Here is a 24,646-nt window from a genome sequence, read left to right on the forward strand (position 1 = left end):
CAACGTACCAAACCGTCATAGATTGTTGATGTGATGACGGAGCTAAGCAAGGTCATCAGGATCCTCCCCTGCTCCCTTAAAGATTTCTGTCTCAGTAGGTAAAATCTGTTCTCACCCGTCCTGTGCAGAGTGTCAGTGTTGTTCCAAGTTTATTGTTATGCAAATTGTTTTTTCATATATTAGTGAAAATAGTTACTTTTCTGATGCAACCTAATTGTCTGATCAATTGTTCTATAGCACTGGTTCTGAGGCCTTTCTGTTTCCCATCAATGGGGTTTAGATAAACTTTGAAGAGCTTTAGGTTTTTACAGAAAATGTTGATATTCTGTCATGAATCCAAAAACTAGGTTTATGTTCTTGCATCATTGCTGTAGTTAAAGGCTTCTTTTAAAACCCTGCCTGAAAGAAATATTACGTTGCTCTCAAGCTGATAGGCAAATATAATTGTGCAGCATAAATGCTCTTTAGCTGTAATTGTCTCCCTAAAAGTAGAAAACCTCCATCAAAACATGACACTAAAGGTATGACAAGAAATTAACAGCTTTAAATCTAATTTTAATCAGTTCTTTACCTGACTGATTTGGGTAGGAAAACTGTAGTTTTATCTCTTCTCTGATTGCTTAATATTTAGATCAGTTGGTTTTGTGAAGAAATAAAGAAATCTCATATAGAACCGTCAACAACTAGAAAATAAAATTAAAGCAAAAATTAGCTAGACCTAAAGAAAAACTAAAAGAAAAACATCAGGAAGCCTGAAGAAGTTGCTTTAAAAGATTATACTTTTTTTTTTTTTTTACTTGTTGCTCCAAAAAAATACCAAATCTAAGCTTAGACAGATCCTCACACTGATGTTCTTTTTGTTTATTGCTTTAATCTCTTAAGAGGAAAAAAAAAAAAGAGAGCCAATTCTCTGATGTGCTTGAAGCTGTCTATTGGTAAACCATACACTGAAAAGTTTAGTAAGGTATGCCCAAGATACAGATGTCTGTCTATTAACAGAATATTGCTTTGAAATCTGCAAAGGATTCATTGTTAATGTTGGGAGACATCCTGGGCTCAAGAAAGCAGCTGAGATGTGATAGTACCAAAAATCCATATGGAGAACCGTGTCCTGGCAGAGTGGAGGCTCCAATGGAAAAGATCCTTAACTCTTTTAGGGGTTAGCTGGAATCATCGTCTGTGTCGTACAGAAAAGCTGGTATATAGCATATAAATCTGCTGAATCTTCTTATACAAATGGAGGACATTTAAAAAAAAAAATGTCACTTCTATGTCATGTTTCTGCCTCTAAATATGAAAATGTCTGAGAGAAAGTGTTATCTCAAAGAAGCTGCCATTCTGCTGCATGTAGGGGTCACAGGTTGAAAGTCCAGAATCACTGCCATTACCATTTCACACACAAACCCACACACTGCATGTTGGAGGAGAACATTCCACAACAGCAAAGAGCCAGGCGGCGCGAACATCCTGAGGAAACAACACTCACTTCCTGTCAAATTAAGCCAAGTCGATGCTGCTTGGACTGATAACTGCCGCCACTGGGTGAGGTAAAGCACCACCTCAGTGTCTGCTGCCACCCACCAGATCCTGGTCAATCCTCACCGTGCACAAACGTTAAGACACGGCGCCCGTTGGAAAGGCAGCTCTAGTCTCTTTAACCTGAAGGACAGCCAACAGCACCAGGAGTTCCTCAGACAGGATGGGCCTCCTGCTACTGCTCACCTCTACTCTCCTGTTCAGCTGTAAGACTCCTCACCTTCTCACGCTCTCAAAGAGGAGATGGTTGATCTGACTCACACTAACCTGATGATTTCTGTTTTTCTCCAACCCTTCCATTCAGGGATATCTTTGAATACAGGTAAGATTAAATAAATAACATTTGGATTAAAACAGTCATATAAACAGATTCATTATTATTGGCTTGAGCAGATAGAAGTGTTTCATGTCTGGGCATTTATATTGATCTTAGATTTAGTTTACATATATTATGTTTCATTAAAACTTGTAAACACTGTTGTCTGTTCAGTGGAAACAGTGGTGGCTGTTATCACAGTGTTCTGATCGCTGATGTCTGCTGTGGTGGAAAAGTTGTGGTGGGAAGTGTTGGGAACTAGTGGCCGAGCAGAGTCTCACGCCTCCGGAGCTGATCTGGGATGGAAGGTGTGAGTCTGCTCACATCAGCCGTAGATTCAAATCTGTAAGGCAGGATGGAAGAGACATTTCTGCTTAAACTTCTATTTCTCTGTTTAACACAGCTAACCTGTTTATAGTCTATTTGATTTCACATTGCTGATTTCTGGCCTTTTTATTGGAAAATATTTTGCTTAAGATAATGGGAAAAAATATCCATATAAGAAATAATCTTGGATGCTTTTGAAATTAAAAGGTTTATTGAGGGAAAAACTCAGAAATCAGCTTTTTTTTCTGCACTAGTGTCTCTAAAACCCAATAAATGAATAAAGGAAAATACACGTTAAAAAAAAATCTCTCTCTCTCTCTCTAAAGATGGTTCACAGCTGTGAAAAAAACCTTAAGAGTAGAAAAAAAGACAAAGATTTGCTGTAATTTTTTGGGCTGCGATGGACTGGCAACCTGTCCAGGGTCGACCCTGCCTCTCGCCCACTGACTGCTGGAGATAGGCACCAGCACCCCTCGCAACCCCGTTGGGACAAGCGTGTCAGATGATGGATGGATGGATTTTGGGCACTAAACTAAAAGGCCTGAATTGTTAATCCAAAAAAAATCAGAGTTTATATAAAATGACAAAATTTCAGCGATTCTGGTTTTGTCATTTCAAGTCATATAATTAGCAATCATAGATTAGAGGGTAACTGCATGTGTTGACCATGTCTCTCAGGTCCAAATTTAATATAAGATTATTTGTTTTCAGTTAAAAAAGAAAAGCCAACTGATTTGTTCTGTATCCAAAAAACTTAAATGGTTTTCATTCAGTTCCACCTTCTTACTATTTATGTCGGTATAATCGTGTGGCTGAAGTTACCAGTTAATTAAAACTTCATCAGTTTTGGTTTAGAATAATCTGAGTCCAAACCACATATCTATCACTGTCTGACATTAAATCAAACCATAGTTTTTTTTTTTCATTGTTCCCTAATTTCTGCTAGTTTTGCTACCAGTAGAATTAGTGCAGTTCACAAACTATGTGCCATTATAAAGAAATATTATTATGCTGGAATATGAAGGCAATAGTGAGAACATTAAAGCTTAGGGAGAAATTGATCTTCCAAATGAACAGAAACTCTAACCCTCATCAGTTATAATAAGGAGAATATTGTAAAAATAAAGCTGAATAATAAAACACAAAGCAAACAACACGCATTAAAACTTTGAATGAACAGAAAACAAAGAGTACGCACGTCTGGGCGGATGGACAGATTTAAGTTATGAGGCTAAAGTCGATTCTTTAGAGCAACCATCATAGAATTACTCATTGAGTTTTTGTTGGAAAGGCTGGAAAGATGTGTGGCAAGAAACACCAAAAAAATCAAACTCTGCTACTCAGTTCCTTCAGGGGAAATTCTTGCAAACTGGTTTAGGATTTTCACCCAAGATATACAGTTTAAAAGACTATTATTATATATATACACATACAAAAGAATTGTGTGAACATGTCCAAAACTTCAGAAAGTAAAAACACAAAAATTGTAAATATCTTATTTATAAAATCTAACCAATGTTCGTAAAACTAAATGACCTAACACATCCAAAATAACATTAAAAACTAAAGGTTATGTTTCATTTTACTTAGCGTGAATGAAAGAATGAATAGGAATTTATTTCAGACAATTTGACAAACAGCAATAAATGAATCATCCAAATACACACAAAAAATACTAGTAATCATCAACTAAACCAAACACCAATTTCCAAACTAACTAAATTCACCTGAAAATAAGGAGAAACAAAACCCTCCACCAAAAAAACCTGTCGGTATATAAAGCCAGAGAACTGACATCAGTTCATGTAAATTGTATGAAAAAGGATATGAAGAAATAAAATTTAATTTATCAATGAATCAAATTATTCATGCCCCCTCTCCCTCTAATTGCACCTAAATTGACTTAAAGTAGAGTAACCTTCCTGTTAAACTTGTTTTTTTCCTCCAATATTTACCCACACACACAAAAATAAATTGCTGTGGAGAAATTTTAATATCCCTCTCCCTGCCTGGGAGTTAGATAGTCTTGTTTTTCCTACAGTTTAATTTTTGTTAAACTTCCAAATCTCGGTTTCCAGTTTATGTGCAAGCAGATTTGGTTGGTTTGCTCTTTTCTTGTTGTTTCTTCAGGCTTTGAACATATCTATACGTTTTCTTGATACATGTAGCAAATACTGAATTTAGGAAGTATTTGTATTTATTGTAAGTATTTATTTATTAAGTATAGACATCATGGGGTGTCCATGTGGCGCAGCGGTTAGGGCGCACGACCCATGTATGGAAGCCTTAGTCCTTGACGCGACCGATCTGGGTTTGAAACCTACCTGTGGTCCTTTGCCACATGTCTCTCTCATACCCCCTTTTCTGTCGGCCTACTGGCTAAAAAACGAGCAACTAATCATCATAGAAGCAGAGCTGAAATATTCAGCTGCAGTTTCTTTGAGTGGGGGGGGGGGTTCCTCCTTATTAACAAGTTTGGACAATGTGAAAGTCTTTTACAGAGATTTATTTCTATAAAATATAACATTATCAAAATGAAATTCTAAAATATATTAACATGTCTATTAATATTTATAATTCCATTTAAATATATCATATGGTGATTCTGTTAGGTTGAACTAATAGAATAGATTGAAGCACTTATATTAGTGATAAAGGTTTGGTTTGGAAACCCAGAAGTAAATCTGAGGCCTCCACGTGCCTGGTTTCCCATCATCGACCCTGCCAGCTCCTGCTGAATGACGTTGGATGTGAGCCAGAATCAGAGCGCCCTGAAATGGTGCTAAGTCTCCTGAGTGACCTTTTTGTTTAACAAAGTGATTTTCCTGCCTGCTCAAGGTTTTTGTTTGTCTGCACCTCGACAGCCCTGTCTGAGTCACAGCAGCACTGGATCTGGTGGTTTTCCTCCTCAAGCTCTGTTTCCCTAATGTGCTTCATTCTCTACTTGAAAAGTAGCAAAACTTAGGCTTACTGCTGGTATTAAAACGGGAACAGTTCTCACATGTGAGCATGATGTCAGATATCCATGTGACTCATGCACTTTGGTAGCTGTAATCATTCCAGGAAGGATGGAGAATCCTAAATTAGTTGTGGATTATCTATAAATCACTGGGGTTGAATTTATACATACAGGCTTATGTAGGTACATACATCTCCATCAATATTTTTGATAAATATTCCTTAGCAAGGTGTAGAGAAACTACATGCTTTTGTATTAAACATACTGTTAGCATAATTCTTAGAGTATATTGAACAGAGTTAATAGAATTCATTGCCAGACACTTCTATTAAGCCTTTCAGCATATTTTTGCTAAGCTTGGTCGCCTTATAAATCACTTTTGATGTGTGTTTGGTATTATTCTATGGCTAGGCGTCTAGCTTTTCCCATTTGAATCATCTCACCCACACCATCATATGAAAGAAAAGTCTAATTTTTATCAACCAACGAGGGTTAATCTGGAAACTTTTCAGTGAACCAAGTTTAACATCAACGTGGACCATGAGTGGGCTAACCATGAAAGAATGCTTTTGATCAAACCAGTCTTATGAGATATTGAGATTAAGCTTTCAGACCGAAGAACACTATAGCAACCATCAACCACTTTGGTGGTAGCATTATGCTGTGGGCCCATTTCTCTTTGAGTGGTACTGGTACCATTGCTTAAAGTTAATCAGAAGCTAAATTGCTGAAACAGTTGGAACCAGTTTTTCAGGCAAACACAATCATCTCAAACACACATCAAAACTGGGTTTGGAGTGAATAAAGAAGGCTAATATTAAGCTCCTTCAATGGTTGTATCTAAAAAACAATTCTAATTTCAAACACTTCCATCAGAAATATAAGATTTAATCAGATAACCAACTTTTGTTTCCTATTTAAGTAAATGTTTAAGTGGATTGGAGCTAATGACAATATATTTAATTTTGTGTATATAGATACTCCACCCACAAAAAAAACTGTTCCTAAACGTATAGTGGAGGATGTTCTTCCTCCGGGTGGATGTTCAAAATAAGTGGTCCTCCTAATTGTCAATCATTCTAGTGAAATGTTTACGTAAGGCCGTCCTATGTGCTCGTCCCCATTTCTACTTAGCGATGGTGAGTCTGATATAGTGGAAAAATCTTCTTTAGGAAAGTAAGCTTGTATGAGCGATGCAAACAGTTACTCTAAAACAGAGCGTGAACGAGGAGAAACAGTGCATGCATGCTCTTGCACATGTTTAATGGGTGTTTCTTCCCAGGAGGTACAGGGTTGTGCGTGTGCATTTTTTTTTTTTTAAAGTGGAGAATCTTTTCAAAAATTTGAGTCTCAGTAAAAGCTTGAAATACATTAGGCCTATGCTGATGGTTAGTTCTTGGAAGAAATATATTGGATATTCTGGAGGAAAACTTCCCAGAAGAAATATATTGACAGCCCGACACCTGTGTGCCGATCTGTACCTCCTCCCTGTAACTGGAAGAAATATTTATCGGTGTATTTTCTGTCCATTTTCATACTAAATTATTAAACGGCTCCTTCATTTGGTTCATAACTAAAGTTCTCAACCATAGATTGCTTAGATATATTTATGATTAAATATGTAGTTTAATGGATAATCTACATTGATGGGAGTGTAAATCATTTAGCAGCAGCCCATCTTATGGTGAATGTATGTTCCTAAAGCAGAATTCTTCACACCCATAGAGAAAAGCTGTGTTTGTCTTTTGGTCAGGATCTTATTACTGTGAGTTTGAAGAAAGAGAGATGAGTTCTGGGTGTGATGAGTTTTCTACAGCCTGTAAAGATCTGATAGTATTAGGGAACCAATTATCCACTGAGTAGTTTTGATTGCAACTCTCTAATGTTGGTATTATATTAAGGTTTATTTTAATCATGATTCTGTATTTTGCACCCTAGCTGTGAAAATAACCTCCGTGCAGTTGACCATCGAGCCCAGTGATAATGTGAGTCGAAGCTCCACGGTGACTTTTAGATGCAAAGCCACGGTTCTCACCTTTGGGAAGGCTACAGTGAATCCTGTGTATGAGATATACAGAGGTGACCATGTTATCCACGAGGAGACAACCAGCTCCTCCGATGAATTTATCTGGCAACTTCATGATGTCAGAGTCTCCAACAGTGGCAAATATAAGTGCAACATAAGCATTTCTGACCAGGAGATGGCCAGTGAATCTGCAACACTAAAAGTGACAGGTGGGTTTTTTTTATCAAAGGTTTTGATTTATTTCACATTTTAACAAACGCTGATGCATTTTCTTTTAATGAAAAGCCATAATAATAAACTTATTTTCATTTTTTTTTTCAAAATCCACTGGGTTCCTTTATTTGTAGAATTTCAAAACTTCGATTTATCCATCCTTCAGTTATTGTGGTGTGTCTGATGATATCACGAATGTCACATTTTAGCCATAGTCTAATTAATCACTTTGCACAAATCAAGCTTTTTTCCCCCAGTGGAGTTTTGTGCAATAAGTGCCAACAGAGACTGAAGTGATTTAATCTGCTTTTATTGTAGCGGTCACTGTTATTTCTATGTGTTTTTAACTCATTCAATTGGGTAATTTCTCTTTTAGAGAACAAATAAAAAATAAAAGAGCACATTAAGCCCCTTGTTAGGTTATGCAAAAAATATTTTATACCACCTCCCAATGGTGAAAATATCAAGAGAGAGCTCTGTCCTCTTATCTATCTTTATACCTTGCTAATGAGATAACATACTGTAGGCTGTCAGTATGGATATAGGAAGGAGGACTGCTTTTAAATGCTAATTGACATCAGCCATTTTCTTCATTTTTTATCTGTGGCCTCTGCCATATAACTATAAAACACAATACCCCATATCAGGGTTTGATTTTTAATTCCTTTGTATTACGTAGATTGTAGTGGACATGAAGATAATTTCATGTCTGTAGCTTCTTTATAAATACAGCAGCTGAGAGAAAACATTCAAATGTTCTATAGTTATTTTCCTTGCTGTATACTGAAGAAATAACTAACTTTGATTTGACTTAAAGTTGTTTAACCCTCAGATGACGGGATCTGTTTCAGTCTTTGGTTTGCGTTGAGCCTTTCTCACATTCCTATGATGTTTACTACTTCTCAGGAATGTCGACGCCCATTCTTCACCTTGACAAAACTAATGTGACTGAAGGAGAATATGTGACGGCCACATGTTCAGCACCGGATGAAACCGGAGACCTTAAATATAACTTCTTCAAAGATTCAAAAGACTTACAGACTTGGACAAGCTCTAATAAAGAAACGTTCATCCTGAAAGACGTTGGGAAACACATTATTGAGTGCTCCTACATTGTCTCCATCATGCCTGATTTATATCCGTCCGACCAAAGCAATGCTGTCACTGTTACAGTGAAAGGTATGTTGAGTCTCCTCATGTTTCCTTTCCTCCAAGCTTTTCTTTTCACCTCATAGTGTATGGGTTTCTGCTTCCACAGAACTTTCCCTCACACCAGTCCTGAAGATTTCCCCTCAGGATAACATCTATGAAGGTGACACTCTCAACATCACCTGCTCGGTTAACAGTTCCTTTAAGGACTACCCTGGTGTAGAGCTCTTCCTGAGTCAGGGCACAGAACTGATCAAGAGAGGAAACACATTCCTCCATGTTAGCTGGACTACACCTTCAGGAGCCCCAGAGCTTACCATCAAATGCAGCATCTTTGTCAATACAGTAGAGAAAAGGGACAACAAGACGCTTTCAGTAAACGGTGAGCAGTAAAAAAATATAATCGCATGGAAATCTCTCAGTCTATGTGGTTATTAATGTTATTCTGTTAGTTGATTACTTCACTAAAACAGTTTATCATATTAGCCTCTGCGCTATTAATATCAACCATCTGATGAAAAACTGTTTGTTTAATAATCTGTCCACAGAGCTGTTCTCTGTGCCCACCCTGAGGATGTCACCTTTGGAAGTCTTTCAAGGGGATTCAATCCAGCTTATCTGCAGTAGCAAGACATTTTCACACAACAGACGTAAAATAGAGCCGGTTTACAGTCTAAAGCCTTCAGATCACTACATGACTATACAACAGAATGGAGTATTTATTGGCAATGCCAAAACAACAGATTTTAACTATACGTGTACAGCTTCTGCAAAGGGAATCAACAAGACCAGTAATGTGCTGACTATTGGTCCTAAAGGTGAGTCTACCTTTTAGTTTTCTCTTGTGGTAAAAGACAGCATTCACCATTTGGTCTTTGGGATTTTATTTTTTCTTATCCTTTTACATTTCAAACCAAGGTCAATTTGTTTTGCATCCTTTTTCCTTCTCTTATCCATTTTCTTCATAACAAGTACTCCAGAGCACATGTTAGCTGGTTTAGTTTAGAAATATTACTGATTCTGATGAAGGTGAGCCATAAACTCATCTCCTTGTACACTCAGAAATATTTCACCCAAAATTTAGGATTAATGTAAATTTATTACATGACAAATTCCTCTTTTTTTTATTTTTTTGCTTAATTTGAACACAGACCTATTAAATATTTAAATATATAAGTATATGAATATAATAAAGCAAATTTTCTTGAGTTTGAAAGCTTTCAGCCACCGTTTTGGTTTTTTGTTGCTGTGTTGGTTGTTCTCTTTCTCCACCATCATAAAAAAAACTGATTTGATTGTTATTTATGCTTAAAAAAAAAAAAAGATGCTGGATGATGGACCAAATTTTAGTGTGGTGTGTTAGAGCAGTATTAGGGGAAAGCTGTTAATGATTATATTGTGTTGAATAATTAATTATTGATTACCCATTGGTGATTCATTTTACACCTCTATTTTCCTGGGGTTCACTAGTATATTTTTTTTTCTTTGTGAGTTTGTCCCAGTGGGAGCAACATTAGGACCAAATTTTTCCCTTCCATCAACACCATTTTTTTTTATTTTTTTTTAGCTTTTAAAGAAGGACAAATAAGTGAGGGCTGGAGCACACATCCAGTATATAGAGCAATGTATTTTACACTGCATTACTGGTCTGAATCACAAGAATCCATCAACCCATTTGACTGTGAGAATTGTATACTTGGTTCTGCTTGTTTTGAGTAAAAACCTTCTTATTACTCATTTTTTTTTTAAATCACATTTAAATGACCTAATAACCCTTTAGTTAAATCTGTCACCCTACTGGGATATAGTATCTAGATATTTGTGGAATGAGGTTAATATAATAACCTTTGGAATAAGGCATGTGGCCTCACTAAATCTGAAGAAAGTGCAGATCAGTGAATACTTTTAGGTTGAACTGTACTTTTCTGCATCAGTAAAGTTGTTTTTTTCCTCCTTCCTTATAATTGTGTTTATTATAGAGAAGCTTTTGCATATTTTTTTCTGTTATTGGTGCCTTTTACTCATTATGCCTTTCTGTCTCTTTTCTTTAGTTCCCGTCTCTGCACCAGACATTAAAGTCTCTGGCAATGCAATCCTTCGGAAGAATGCTGAAATCTTGTGTCAGTCGGAAACAGGCACCCCGCCGATTAACTACACCCTCTGGAGGGCTAAAGAAAAAAAACAAATGGCTATAGTTCAGGAGTTCAGTAAACCTGCTAATTTTACAGTGTTCATCAGTGAGCCTGGAGAACTAGATGAGTATGTCTGCAGTGCCAGTAATGGTGACAGGGAGCCTCGGTATAGTGCCAAACTCCACGCCGCTGTCATTGGTAAATATCTATATTTGCAAGTAAAATGTATTTGGTCAAAATCTCAGATTGTTTTATACGGAAACTATCTTCACTGGTATTTCTGCTCTTTTAAGTGGAGTAGGTTCCTCGGGTCGTAAGAGGCTTTACATTTACCTAGAATAATGCTAATCACCACCATGCTTTATTGTTCAGACGGGCTTTTAGCTATAATAAGTGGTTTTGCTCATTAATGACAAAATGTTTTGTTCACTCCTTATTCTTGATTTTTATGTTTTGTACAATTTTGTTTTTATCCGTAAAATTAAAAGATGAGAGCTACCCTTTACAAAGCAACACAAATCAGGGTGACTCACTTTGTAGGTCAAATTAAGTTGATGTAAACTGTTTTTCTTTCAACTCCCCATTAAATCTAGCTGACTAACGTTTCCTGTTTTTCCTTTTCCTAGAGCCTATGACCGAAGCACATCTGATGGTTGTTCCAATATCAGGCGACATCTCAGAGGGAAATTCGATCACCCTGATTTGTTCTTTCAGAGGCACACCGCCTGTAACGGTTTGGTGGTTCAGGGAAGGCCATTCAAAGCCGCTGCAAGACGCAACTACAAATATCAACACCACAGACTACCCTTTTACTCTGTCTAAAGAGCACAGCGACAAATACTACTGCAAAGCTGAGAACCGTGCCAGCTCTGTTGAAAGTAACAGAGTAGATTTAGTAGGTGAGACTGATTTTAACTCGGCATCATTCCACTTTCTCAGTCTATCCTCTAAATCCCAACATGAAACTAGGTGATGAACAGGATCTTTATACTAATCTGTTCTTATTTTTAATACCTTTTAATGGGGTTTAAGAATTATGGGAAGTTTGTAAAAAAATATATATTCCAGTTATTTGTCTTTATCAGTTTAAACCGTCCGTAGTTTTTATATTTCTAGATAAACCTAAAGGATTAAACCCATTTCTCTGTAAACGGAAGATCCTATTTATGTCCAGTATGAGACGAGCCTTTATTTTATGCCCAACTTTTTTTTGTTTTGGCCTTTTCTTTTTATTGAATCTGTCTTTCTTATTAATCAATTATTAGTCCTGACCTCAACCAATGTACTGTACATAAGTGACACCTGCAGTGCTTTCCAGGCTCTTTTGTGACCTCCTACATGAGTTGTTAATGGGCTCTTTGAGTAATTATGGTTGGCAGGCCCCTTTTGAGATGATCATTTAAACAATTTCCTGTGTTTTCTCTTCTCCCTGTGATTCCCTAGTTATTGTTCTAAAATAGGGCTGAAACAATTAATACAACTAATCGTAATGAATAGACTACTGAAAGAATCCATCCATTTTCCGTCACGCTTATCCCAAGCAGGGTCGTGAGGGGTGCAGGTGCCTATCTCCAGCTGGGCGAGAGGCGAGGTACACACTGCAGAGGTCGCCAGTCCATCGCAGGGCTACTAAAACAATCATCATTATGCAAAAATTGTAAAAACTATATGTAAAACATTTTGTATTTAAGATAAATAACCTTTGCTGTCTGTGAATATGATCTACAGAGCATTACAAAGTTTTAGCCAAACCTGGTTTAACTCCTGGATAATATATTCTTAGGGCACCTTTTGCTGTCCGATTTGTTAATCAAGTGATCGAAAAAATTAGCTAAAGAAGCAATGGTTTCGTCCTATATTGTCATTTTTTCCAGACTAATAAAAGTCAGGGACTTTGTTTTCTTGATGAGTTACTTTCTGTAAGATTTTAAAACCTGCCTCATGTTGCAGATCAGTTTTCTGAACTTTAAGTCAAGTTTAAGCAAGCATAGGCATTGCTGGGAACTTTAAACAAACAAATATGTTTAATTTGAAGTGTTAAATGGATTTAACACAGAAAACAGTTAGCTTTATAACTAAACAGGTGTTCTTTTCATTTGCTCGCTTTATATTTATCCAATATTAAAACCTGACAACTCGAAATATTTAAATGTTACAAAAAGGAAAACTCATGTAATCTATAAGTGGTCAAATGCCTTTTGTGCAGCTTTTTATATGATGCAAAATGCAGGAAAAAAACAAACAAACAAACCCCCCACAATCCACACACACTTTCTTTGTGATGATCTTGTCGTTAACCACTTCTTGAACAGGAAACACTGGTCATTTCTCATAGTCTACCCAGCTATTCAAAAAAACATAAAATAGGGTTTTATGAGACTTTTCTGTCTGATATATTTGTTGTTTGTTTTTTTTAGATCATAACTGTTTTGGGTTTTTTTTGTAGCTCTTTAATTAATATTTAGATCAACCAGCCTGACAACCTGCAGACTGAAGACCCCAGTCTGATCCCATTAGTTTTACTCAGCTGGCTGTTTTGGAAAATGTTTTCGCTCATCTAAACAGTCATTTGTTTTATTATTTTATCTTTGTTATCTACCCGCATTAATGTTTGATTTATTCTGATGATGCAAAACCAATGAAACTTATGAAGGGGTCACAAACTTCCCAGCCTCCCCGTAGTCCTGCTTTCTTTACTAAAAATATTTGGACGGAATTTAATACATTAATGAAATTGTTTTCTCCCCTTGTTCATCAAAAATTGCTTTCTTCTTGTTTATTTTACCACTTAGCCTTTGTCCTTTGTGCCTCTCTTTGCAGTGGGCATGGCCATGTGGAAGAAGTTGCTGATTCCTGGGATCATAATACTGGGGGTGTCCTCACTGGTGATGGTGGGCTTTGTGCTGTTCATCAGATCCAGGAGAGGTAGAAACACCTACAGTCCTCCAGATACTCAGGCCTCTTATGTCTTTGAATAAAAACCAGCCCTCCTCCTCCGGCTGCCCCTCCCTCTCTTCTGAATTATCCTTTCTTATTGTAGGAAAAAGAGACACAGCTGCTGAACTGTCAGTGTGAGTTGGCTTTGACTTTTCGCTTCTCCTGAATGTGCTAGATGTTTCAGGAACTGGTCTTTGGATTTATCCGGTTTGGATTCAACTGTAAGGTTGGATTTGGGGTGTTTTGCATGTTTGTTAGACAAAAAAAAAGTAATCTAAGGAGAGTGGTGGCCTAGTGGTTAGGGCATAGAGCTTGGAATCCTGAGGTTCTGAGTTCGAGCCCCACTCCTACAGACTGCCGCTCTGGCTCTCTGAGCAAAGACCCTTAACCCCCCCATTGCTCCCAGGGCGCCCCATGATAGCAGCCCACTGCTCCCCGAGCAGAGGTAAATTTCTTCAATGTAACATCAACAAAGTTCAATTATTTATTATTATCTTTCAATATTTATTTTATGTTTGATTAATATTCAAAATAATTCATATATTAAAGCAGTAACAGAGACAGAATAATAATGAACAAACTGTTGTTTGGATTATTCTTTATCATTCATGAAGAGGCTTTTTAAACCCTAAAATGACCAAGGTTGTTCAATTTAACAAATATGTGTACTTCTCTTCATAATTTATATATTTTTTCTACTCGTAGTTATACTATAAGGTACATATTCTAATGTTTTCTGTTTGTCAGGGTAACAATAATCCTTTTTTACTACGTAAATCACAAGGTTAGAGGAGGAAAATATGAAGATATAGAGCTATATATATATAAAAAAAAAAGATAAAATAGCCCATATAGATATAACATAATGATGTCACTCTTCTCTAGGGCAGGTTGAGAAAAACCCATGTTCATATCTCAATGTGGGAGTTGCATAAAAGAGAACAGGCATGGTTTGTGATACGATCAAATGAAGACACACAACAGATAATCGTGCACCTGGTGAAACATGGTGACACTGATATATAAGAATGATCAGAGATGTTTTTCTGGGCTCATTTTCATTCTTTTGATGACGGTGACGTGTGCAGACTATTTTAGCCCAGTGCTATAAAAAGCTCTTCATTTTTCTCTGATTTAGATTAAGCCATTGTAAACTTTAAGTCCTGTTTAACAGTCATTTACTATGTAAAGACGTGCCTATTTATTTAAATTGTGGTTTTAGGAGGGATTGCATCGACACAAAGACCTTGATGAGAGCTCCAAGGCATAAAAGGAAACTGCTAGAAATAAAAACTGTTAGGTATATATTAATGTAGGCAATTATTTTTTCTAGATGGGTGTTTACTTTGAGAGGCAGGCCATAGTTCTATGGTCTCTGTTGCTCTTGTTTAAGATACAAAACTGGCTTTAAAATTAGTATTGAAATAAGCGTTCCCGAGTGTTCAACATAATTTCCATGTCTACAACATGCAAAACATCAGGCAGTTTTCTTTACCATCTTTAAGAAATTAGTTTTTATCTTGACATCACGTTCGCCTGCAGCTGACATCATTTTCACAATTTCTCAGAAAGCCTGCGAGCCCTAAATCAGAGGACTCTTTAGCAGTGACTCTAACCCACGACACAGAGGTTTATAATGCAGCCACAGGTAGCTTGGGTTTTACTGTTCTTTTCATGTTCCACTTTAAGGCCTGTTCAGCATTTATCATCTAACAGCCATCACCCCACCCTAAACATTCATCACATACAGTCTTGTTATAAACTCACAGTATTAATCCATGCTTGCAGAGGTCAGATAGAGGTGACCTCACTTTATTTATTTCTATTTGCATGCACAGCATGTTTATCATAAAGTAAAAGATGATTACCCCCTATGCAATTATAATGTTTCACAACATGGTCCCATGCACTTTACACAGAGCAAAGACTTTATTTCTTAAGGTTTCTGACCAGGTGGAGTAAATTTCTCCACTGTGAGATAAATAAAGTCAATCAATCAAACTAGCGTCTACAAGACGATTTACCAGAACTACGCTCACTGCATTTATGCAAACAAGGGAGTTCTTCTTTTTCTTCTTCCAAATTGACGAGTCCAACCGGCACCATCTCTCAGCGCTGAGTTTGAGTTTCATTTTTGGACGTACAGTGTGAGCAGGTAGATTGCATCAGAGCATCAGGTGGTAAACTGCAAGATCATACATCGTGAGCTGGGAACTTTTAAACCCTGCAGTTTGTACAATTTGAGCTGTAGCTGAGTACAACCATTGACAGTATTGTACATTGCATGTCTGACTCTAAGAAGGCCTTTATATAGCAGGAGAAGGGTAGATAAAGTGACTACAGCATCTGAGAGGGTGAAGAATTGGAGTAGGAAGTATCTACAAGAAATTTGTAGAAAGCAAAACATCACAGAACAAGCCTGGCAGTGGGAAGGAAGCAAACACTTTAAAATTAAACTAGTGAGAGTCTCAGCCAAGAAACAGCTCCCAAGTCAGGGATTATTGTCCTGAAGTAGAATCGTTTATAGAAGCTCTGCACAGATGGGGGGAGGAGCCTCCAAACCATTACCATAGATGACCCAGAAGAAAACTTATGCATAGTTTAAACATGTTCTACAGTCAGACTGGGGGACTAGAGTAGAGATATTGCTAATGGTTGAAGACATAGCAGAGGTCTTTAAAGGAATAGTACACCCAAAACATGATTAGCCTTCATTTTCTACTCACCTCCATGCTGAACAACACACTGGAGTACTTTTTTGATATCTCAAATGCATCTGGAGATCTGGGAGGCTTCTTGCTGTCTGCTGACATTCAAATAATGGAGGTCTGTGGCGCCCGAGACAGAAAGGTCCATAAAAGTCCACAAAAACGTGTCAATATTCCTCCATACTGCTCGTCCAATGTAATCCAAGTGTCCTGAGTGGGTAGCATCCAGAATTTACTCGAAACGAAGTCATTTAGAATGTTTTTAGAGCATAAACAGTAGTGTATAGGATTTCCTAATAGCGCCCCCATGCGCGCTCACGATTCTACGGAAGCCGGCAGACCAAACCGGAAGAAAGTGCGCATTCAGCGTCTGGTCTGCCGATAATGCAAGCGTAGAAGAAGAAATGTGCTGTTTACCTGTGCAAAGAAAGAAACAACGAAAGAAAAATGTCTGAGGACTTCAGTGTTGAGGAAGAGCATGAGTTCTTTGCCGAGCTGAATGCGCTGGTTTGGTCTGCCGGCTTCCGTAGAATCGTGAGCGCGCATGGGGGCGCTATTAGGAAATCCTATACACTACTGTTTAGGCTCTAAAAACATTCTAAATGACTTTGTTTCGAGTAAATTCTGGATGCTACCCACTCAGGACACTTGGATTACATTGGACGAGCAGTATGGAGGAATATTGACAAGTTTTTGTGGACTTTTGTGGACCTTTCTGTCTCGGGCGCCATAGACCTCCATTATTTGAATGTCAGCAGACAGCAAGAAGCCTCCCAGATCTCCAGATGCATTAGAGATATCAAAAAAGTACTCCAGAGTTTTGTTCAGCATGGGGGTGAGTAGAAAATGAAGGCTAATCATGTTTTGGGTGTACTATTCCTTTAAGGATACCCTTTTGGCATAGAAACACAAGATTATGGGTATTCTACTGTAGAAAGGCTTTCGTGCAGCTTCACCTTGGAATCAAGGTGGAATAATTCCTCAACAGAGGATCATATGCGAGGATTTTGCAAGAAAACCTAAAACAGTCATCATTAAATCTACATTGCTACTGGTGAAGAGATAGTTTAAGAAGATTAACACTGCTCACTGATTTTTAAACATGTACATGTTTATGAAAATCTGTGGGGTGAACTGTAAACAAAAGGCTTGTTTAAGAACAGAGATTCATAGAAGAATGAGTGGGAATCCTTCAGAGAAAATTCAGTTATCCAGTAAAAAGTATATAAATAAACTACCAATAGCATAAAGGGGAAAGATTATTGCTGTTTTTCCATATGTCATGAAAAGGGCAGATGGATCCAGTATTCGAGGTGAGACAGACGATAGGAAAGTTAAAAACGTTTATTAACAATTAACGGAACAGAAGCGGACTGCTGTGGATCTGCAGACCGCAGCGGCTGCAGTGGGGAGGCGAGGCACCACCAATTCACTGACTCTCTGGTTCAACATTTCCGTCATTCCTCTCCGAAAAAGGCAGGATAAGCTGATGGACTGCCAAACGAGCTGCAGCGCAGAGCCGCCCATAGTGTCCCCGATGCAGAAATTTGAGGGAGCAGGCAGGAATCCCATCCAGTAAAACAGATCAGACAGGACAGTTATGGAATCCAGGAGTCCGCAGCCCGGTCAGGGTTCTGATCCACACAGGAACACAGATCTAGGGTTCCAAGAATCCACAGAGCATTGAGGCAGGTTCAGAGTTCCATGAGTTGAGCAGCAAGCTCAGATAGACACGTTCAGATGGAGACAGGCGAGCTCAGGGGCTGAGAGAGACAGAGACAAGACATGGTACCAGGAGAATTGCAGAACTTTAAACTAGCTCCACCTAGGAGCTAGGATTAGGGGACTTTAAACTACCCGCCGAGCCAAAACAGGAGTGCTCATCAGAAAAGAGCCAGGACAAGATCAGGAGACGGCAAGGCAAGCACTAAAACCCTCTCAACCCACTGGCCTCAGAGGACAGGGACATGAACCTTGGAATAGCTAAAACTAGCAAAACAAAGAAACAACAAACAATGACCTGGCCCCACTAGCTGGGCTGAGCCAAATATGAAGGAACAGACACAGGTGGATAAGATCAGAGATGGCAAAAGTACTCACTTTCCGTACTTGAGTAAAAGTACAGATACTTGTGTTAAAAAATACTCTGGTAAAAGTGGAAGTACTGATTAAACTTCTTTACTCAAGTAAAAGTAACAAAGTACAGGCTTGTAAATTTACTTAAAGTATAAAACTAAAAGTAGAAACCACTTTTTTCATGCCGTTGCCTACATTTTAAATGGATGTCTGCCAATAGGACTAGATCTCCGTTGTGTTCATTTTCAATCATCTTGTCGTCCATACTACTATGCTAACGCCACCGCCACCAAGCTGCAATGATTTGCCGCGAATGAATACCGCCGAATCTGTCGATTCATCTTGTAGTGGTGCGTCAAATGCAACGTAGATTACCATCCAATTAGATTGAATTTTGTATTGATGACGTGAAAAATAATAACGGTAACTCCATTGAAATGATTTAAAACTAAAGTAACGAGACAATTTTTTAAAATGTAAGGAGTAGAAGTAAAAAGTCGCCATAAAAATAAGTAGTAAAGTAAAGTAAAAATATCAGAAAAATCTACTTGAGTACAGTAACAAAGTATTTGTACTTCGTTACTTCCCATCTCTGGATAAGATGAGGAATGATTAGGAACCGGGCAGAGTTAGGCAGGTGAATGAAGTGAACAATTAAAGTCAGCTATCAGGGCAGATCATGACAATTTTGTAGACTTCTTATAAAGTAAAATATAATGATTTAAAAATAACAATCAAAAGAAAAAGTTGAGTTAAAAGTCTTTGCTCTGTTTATCAGTCCTTTGGAAATACTAGAAAAAACAACTCTATTTAAGGGGGGGAGCTAATCAATTCTCCGCCAACATGCATGATAAACCCATGTTTCCTCTTTCTTTTTCTTTTGCATGTCTCCTTTATGTTACATCACATGTCTGAGTAGGGGATTGTACGCTGCTTGACTAACGTGTTTCTGTGGATGTGGAGGAACTTTTCTTTCATTTTCTGCAAACTGCTTAGAGCAGCTGTTATCCTCTTGTTCCAGACGCAGCATTGTTCTATGATGACAAGGAGGGGAGAGTGACCAATGGGACACGAACTAGCGTTGTATCGCTTCCTGCAGACATCAGCGACAGGAGCAGCTACAGTATCCCAGCAACAGTGTAGAGACAGCACATACTGTCATTAAGGAAAAACAAACTCTGAACGACTTTTGAGGCAAACACAAGAGACAGCAACCTTGTTTATAATGAAAGATTTGGACTCTTTCTTTTTTTTCTTTTCTGTTTTTTTATCTCAAAACAAGAAACAACCAGGGCCCACTGCTCCCTCTCCCCTCCTCATGCAGTCTTTATCCTTACAATCTGTTGTGCGCTTTGGTTTCCGTGTTCGGTGGGATGCCATGCTTATTTCTTGTTTCATACGTTCATCTAATCTGCATAAAGTGAACCTGATAAGACTGATCTGTACATACTGTCACAGGAAATGTGTGTATATAATTTGGGTTGATCATTGGCTGATGATTGAGAACAGCTCTGTAGAATAAAGGTGTTTGTTTTATTTAGAGGTGTGCCTGAACCCTTCATTTATATTCCTCCTTGTTTAAATAAACAGTGTGAGTCAGAGGTTTACATACAGCAACCATGGACACAAAAGCTAAATATTTTTCATTATTTTAATGATTCTTTAATCTTTGATGTATGATCTATAAAAAAAAATTCAAATTAGTTTTTATTTTATTCTTAAATCCACAAATAGATTAAATTAGACAAGTAGGCTTCAACATACACTTAAATAATATTTAGTTTAATGTCTCCTTGTTTCCATAAGTGATTTTGATGTAAACCTTCAAAACCCCCCGTTTTTAAGGGGGTTTTGAATCAAAGTCCTGTTTAAATGCTTCCTTTTTTTATTCATCAGACCCATATGTTTTAGGTAAATGCAGGGTTATATTAGGATGTTTGGGAGCAATCTAAGGGGTACCAAGAATCTGGCCTGTCTGGAACTTTCCTCAGTTAATAAATAGGATTCGTTGTTTTTTATCCCTCTTTCAGCAGCAAGGATTATTCAGACTTAAAATAGTTTTGTTTTAAGTTGTCAGCTGATTATTTCTTTTTTTGCTTCCTACCTCAAAAATCCACCAATAATGTAGCCACTATTTGTACCCACACCCCTAGAAATGAGAGATTTATTTTGATTTAACCTAGACCTAGCAGCTCCAGAGGCTGATATAGATGGGGGGCCAGGTGGGTGATGGCCACCCCTAACTAATCATTAGTCACCCCTACCTGGTGTTTTTGTTGTTTCCAGGTGAATGTAATTTATCTCCTCTGGAACAAGCAGTTCTCCTCTAAACCATAAAGAGGCAGCCCTGGTACTATCATTTGTCATTTTGACATTTTTTATGTTAGTACATTAACCTTAAACTGACACCAAAAGTATAGGAAAAAAACATATTCACAACAATATTCTACAAAATGAAAGATAAAGAACAACAGCTCATCCATTTAATGTATAAATTATGTAGAGCAATAAATTAATTTAACCAGAACAGATATATAAATATATTTGAAGCTTTACTGTGAAAATGGTATCATGAATATCTGGTCTGTCCTCAGTGATTTATGTGGAAAATATAGATGTTGTGTACATTAATTTCCCTCTTTGGGAAACAGACCGATTGTAAAATGTCTTTGATACCTTGAGTTTTCTTCCACCCCTCAGTGCACATTGGTCCTCACCTGGTCACCTCTATAAACATTCCGTGGAACTGGCCCTGAGCAGCTCTTTAAATGATGAACTACTAAAGAGCTAAAGAAGAAGTTGGTAGTAGGCAAGGCAGTGGTTATGTAAAGATTTGGGTTAGTTTAGCTGTCAATGGCACCAGTGCTCTAACCTCAGATGCCATTGAAACTAAGACAGATGTGGCTTAATATTTGGCTTTTATAAGGATTCTATAAAATGGCTATAAAAATGGTCATAATCCAGGTCTGTGACAGAAAAAAAAATCTACCTTTTATAAGAGCTCATTTTTAATCCTAATAGGGTCAAGTATCCAAATCAAGGGTGAAGATGTAGAAGAAAGTAGATTGTTTTTCTGCAAATTATTGTTAATTAATATTGAAGACAGTCTTTGCCCCAGTGTGAAGGAGAAAAATTGCACAGTAAATTTGGTTTTCATTGATAAGATAGCTGAATCTGAAAGTCACCCATCAAATAGGACTTAGGTTAATGCAATGTTAAAACCACATATGTAAACATGTCCATGCCACTGTATGTAAACCTCTGATTTAACTGAAAGACATATCAGCTTTGGAGTTGTATGTTCTCCGCTCTGTGGCAACAATAACCAAATACCATGAAGTCAATTCATTTCCTGAAATCTGAATGCTCTGCAGAGACTTCCTTAAAAACTGTGAAACAATGGAGTCTCTGAGTTGCTTCCTATGCTGGCATGGAAAGCTCTGCTTTGGGGATAGTTATGCTGATCGCAATGGTGGTATTTTGCCGGGTGGGGCTTGTTTTGTTTCATGCAGCAGAGGCAGGAAATTATTCACATAGGGTTTGGTTGGGCCGTGTATTAGATTATATTACCAACTGGGAAGTTGTTTTCACCAGAATCTGCCATGCAGTCGCTCCTAAATTAACAGCCTATTGTGAATAGTTTAGAGGGAGGTATCTATATAGACCATTTAAGGATGAAAAACCTGCTTTTTTGTTGGAATAACTTAAAAAGAACACAATGACATAAGATACCAGAGAAGGTTTGTCCTTGCTTTCGTCAAGGTTACTCACATGGGCGGATGATGAATTTAGGTTTCAGAACCACAGTTCAGTATAATTTCCCAACACTTCAATCAAGAACAGCAAAAAAAAAAAAAAATAAAAGATTTTTTTTCTTGTCTTATTCAATTTCCAAATAAATTTTTTGGGTCATGTTCTAAAACCTAAAAAAACTGGAGGGTATTAATTAAAAAAGACATGCTCTCATTTCTGAGTTAGGTAAGCAGGCATATATTGATGTTTAGACAGTTTCCATATAGGAGGATGAACATATATTGTTTTTTTTTTAAATGATGACATCATAGTTTACCAACTGTGATGTGTTTAGCTGTTTGAATAATCCTCTCTCACCATTGAAGATTACTCTGACTCACATTTCACAATAAATTCCAACTCTAACTCACCCCATTGCACAGGTTTGTGATGGAGGAACTTGGCTGGTCGCCACAGAGCCCTGATTTCAACATGCCAGACTTTCTCATCCAACACAAATGCCCTTCTGAAATAATGGTCCAAAACTCAAACACACCCCTCTACACTGTAGACATCCTTTTTTAATTGTGGATGCTTTTGTAGCTGCAAAACTGTTGGCAGATATTTTATTTAAGTTTTTTAATGGGTTATCATTACCTTTAAAAGGATACATCACTTACTGTACCTATAGGTGTAGAGTTAAAGGCATATTTAGCTATAGAGAGTGATTGGACAGACGACGCAAATATTTTACTACTGTTTTGAAAAATCTGCTTTGATCTTCCTAAATAGCTCTTAATAGATTCTGCCTAATTTGTTATTTTGTTGAAGCTAAGCAAAACTACAGCAGCCATACTGAGTTAACACAGTTTAAATACACGATTTTACAGCAAATTCAACAGGTCCTGCAAACTCAAACATTTGAAATCAGTCAAAAAAAAAAAAAGAAAACAGACGTAAACTCTTTAAAACCAAAAAGTGTAAAATTCCCATACTTTGTCCCTCAGGTTGAGCTTAACACCATCCATCGATACGAGAGCTGAACAATCCTTTCAAGCCTACTTGTTTTGCACCAGTGTCAAACCTGCTCTGCCTTCTTTTAAATTAAAGTCCAGCTTTCCTTTATACCTGGCAGCAAGTAATCTGTCAGCTTCTTAACAGCCTGACCCCACAATGCAACACTACAATAAGAACATATTATAGCACAGCACAAAAAAAAGGTTCAAATATTGAAAATGAATATTAATTTAGGGGGATCTGACAAAGTGAGTAATATGCAGGAAAAAGGAAAACAGAGCAACAAAGCAGGTGGGATTCAAGAAAACTGACACGAAAAAAACCCCAGAAAAACCCAACAGAAAATAGGAGAAACTAGTGAGGAGGGGAAATGAAGTAGCCCTTAACCACAGATGGTGTGAGGAAAAATAAGAATTATGTCTGAGAAATCAACAAAATTAAGGGCAGCTGGGACAAGAACCTAAGCAGGAAGCTAAAACAAAGAGTCAAAGATAAACACTGCATAGAAGACAGGAGATTAAAGGATATTACTAAACCCAACAGTAAAGGCTAACAAGCATAGTCATTTAATCCAATTATACAAAAAGGGGAACAAAAGAGAAAACTAAGAAACAACACAAAAGTATGAAACCACCTTTGTGACAAACGACCAAAAGAACCAAACTACAAAACCAAATGATTAGAAAACACAAAGATCTGTAGGTGTGACTTAAAACCAAGGAAGGCCCACATTGGTTCCCTTTAGGAAGAGAAACTGGACTTAGCATGACGAAGACAATAGAGATAGTAATGGCAGTAACTTTTTCTATCTCTGCTTTTTTTGGATGCTATCAACTCGTTTTCCTTAATAGAAACGTTTAACCACTCTGGCTCTGATGTCTCTGTGAAGTGCCTTGAGATGGCCTGCATTGTGAACTGGTGAAATAAACTGAATTAAACTGAAATTAAGACACCACACCGCAGAGCATGATGGCAAAGGCGGTAATGAAGAATGCAAAGGACAACAGATGGCTGTGAAAACAGATAATAATAAAAAACGGCATAGAAGAACATGATGAGATACCAAGAATGGAGACTGTGCATATCACTGAAAAAATTAATGCAACCGCTTTTGGCATTTACTTAATCATATTTAGTTACTTTAACACAATTGTTTTATGTCCTACCCTGCTGCAATGAAGCTATTGTGTTAAAGTAATTAAATATTATTAAGTAAAAGCTAAAAATGGTTGCATTAGGTTTTTCATTGCAGAAAAGAATGCTATTGGTGAAGGAGACAGTATTGGAGACATTAGAGAGGCTGGTGCAGATTAAACCACAGTAGATGAAGGGCCAGATGTTCATGCTGGAGGCAGCCAGGAATTAATCTCTGAAGGATGGATAGATGTTCTTTTTGGGGGCAGCTCGGATATAGCTGAGCAGCAAAGGAGGAGAAACATGTATTAGAATAATCCTTTTTGTAAAAAGTTTTTAATTGCTGGATGTATTTTTGCTTGGGAGCAATGTTAGAATTTGATA

The 24,646-nt window shown here is 37.5% G+C and overlaps 1 protein-coding gene across 7 annotated transcripts in view; it reads left to right on the top strand.

The window, feature by feature from the left end:
- The first annotated feature begins 1,500 nt into the window (after positions 1–1,500).
- The window catches only part of si:dkey-237i9.8 (platelet endothelial cell adhesion molecule), a 30,985-nt gene continuing 7,839 nt past the window's right edge, over positions 1,501–24,646 (top strand). The window contains exons 1-12 of one of the 7 annotated variants that reach the window (XM_038278952.1): positions 1,502–1,742; positions 1,841–1,858; positions 7,077–7,373; positions 8,284–8,556; positions 8,636–8,908; positions 9,075–9,344; positions 10,578–10,856; positions 11,285–11,557; positions 13,479–13,583; positions 13,699–13,729; positions 15,164–15,243; positions 19,401–19,925. In XM_038278952.1, the coding sequence (XP_038134880.1) occupies positions 1,700–1,742; positions 1,841–1,858; positions 7,077–7,373; positions 8,284–8,556; positions 8,636–8,908; positions 9,075–9,344; positions 10,578–10,856; positions 11,285–11,557; positions 13,479–13,583; positions 13,699–13,729; positions 15,164–15,243; positions 19,401–19,522 (2,064 nt within the window). In that variant the 5' untranslated portion in view covers positions 1,502–1,699 and the 3' untranslated portion in view covers positions 19,523–19,925. Of the gene's footprint in view, positions 1,743–1,840; positions 1,859–7,076; positions 7,374–8,283; positions 8,557–8,635; positions 8,909–9,074; positions 9,345–10,577; positions 10,857–11,284; positions 11,558–13,478; positions 13,584–13,698; positions 13,730–15,163; positions 15,244–19,400; positions 19,926–24,646 lie in introns of those variants that run through there. The other 6 variants (XM_038278953.1, XM_038278950.1, XM_038278954.1 and 3 more) reach the window with 6 other exon arrangements.

Source organism: Cyprinodon tularosa, unplaced genomic scaffold (genome assembly GCF_016077235.1).
Source record: "Cyprinodon tularosa strain WSP-4 unplaced genomic scaffold, ASM1607723v1 ctg146, whole genome shotgun sequence".
Classification (NCBI taxonomy): Eukaryota; Metazoa; Chordata; class Actinopteri; order Cyprinodontiformes; family Cyprinodontidae; genus Cyprinodon; species Cyprinodon tularosa.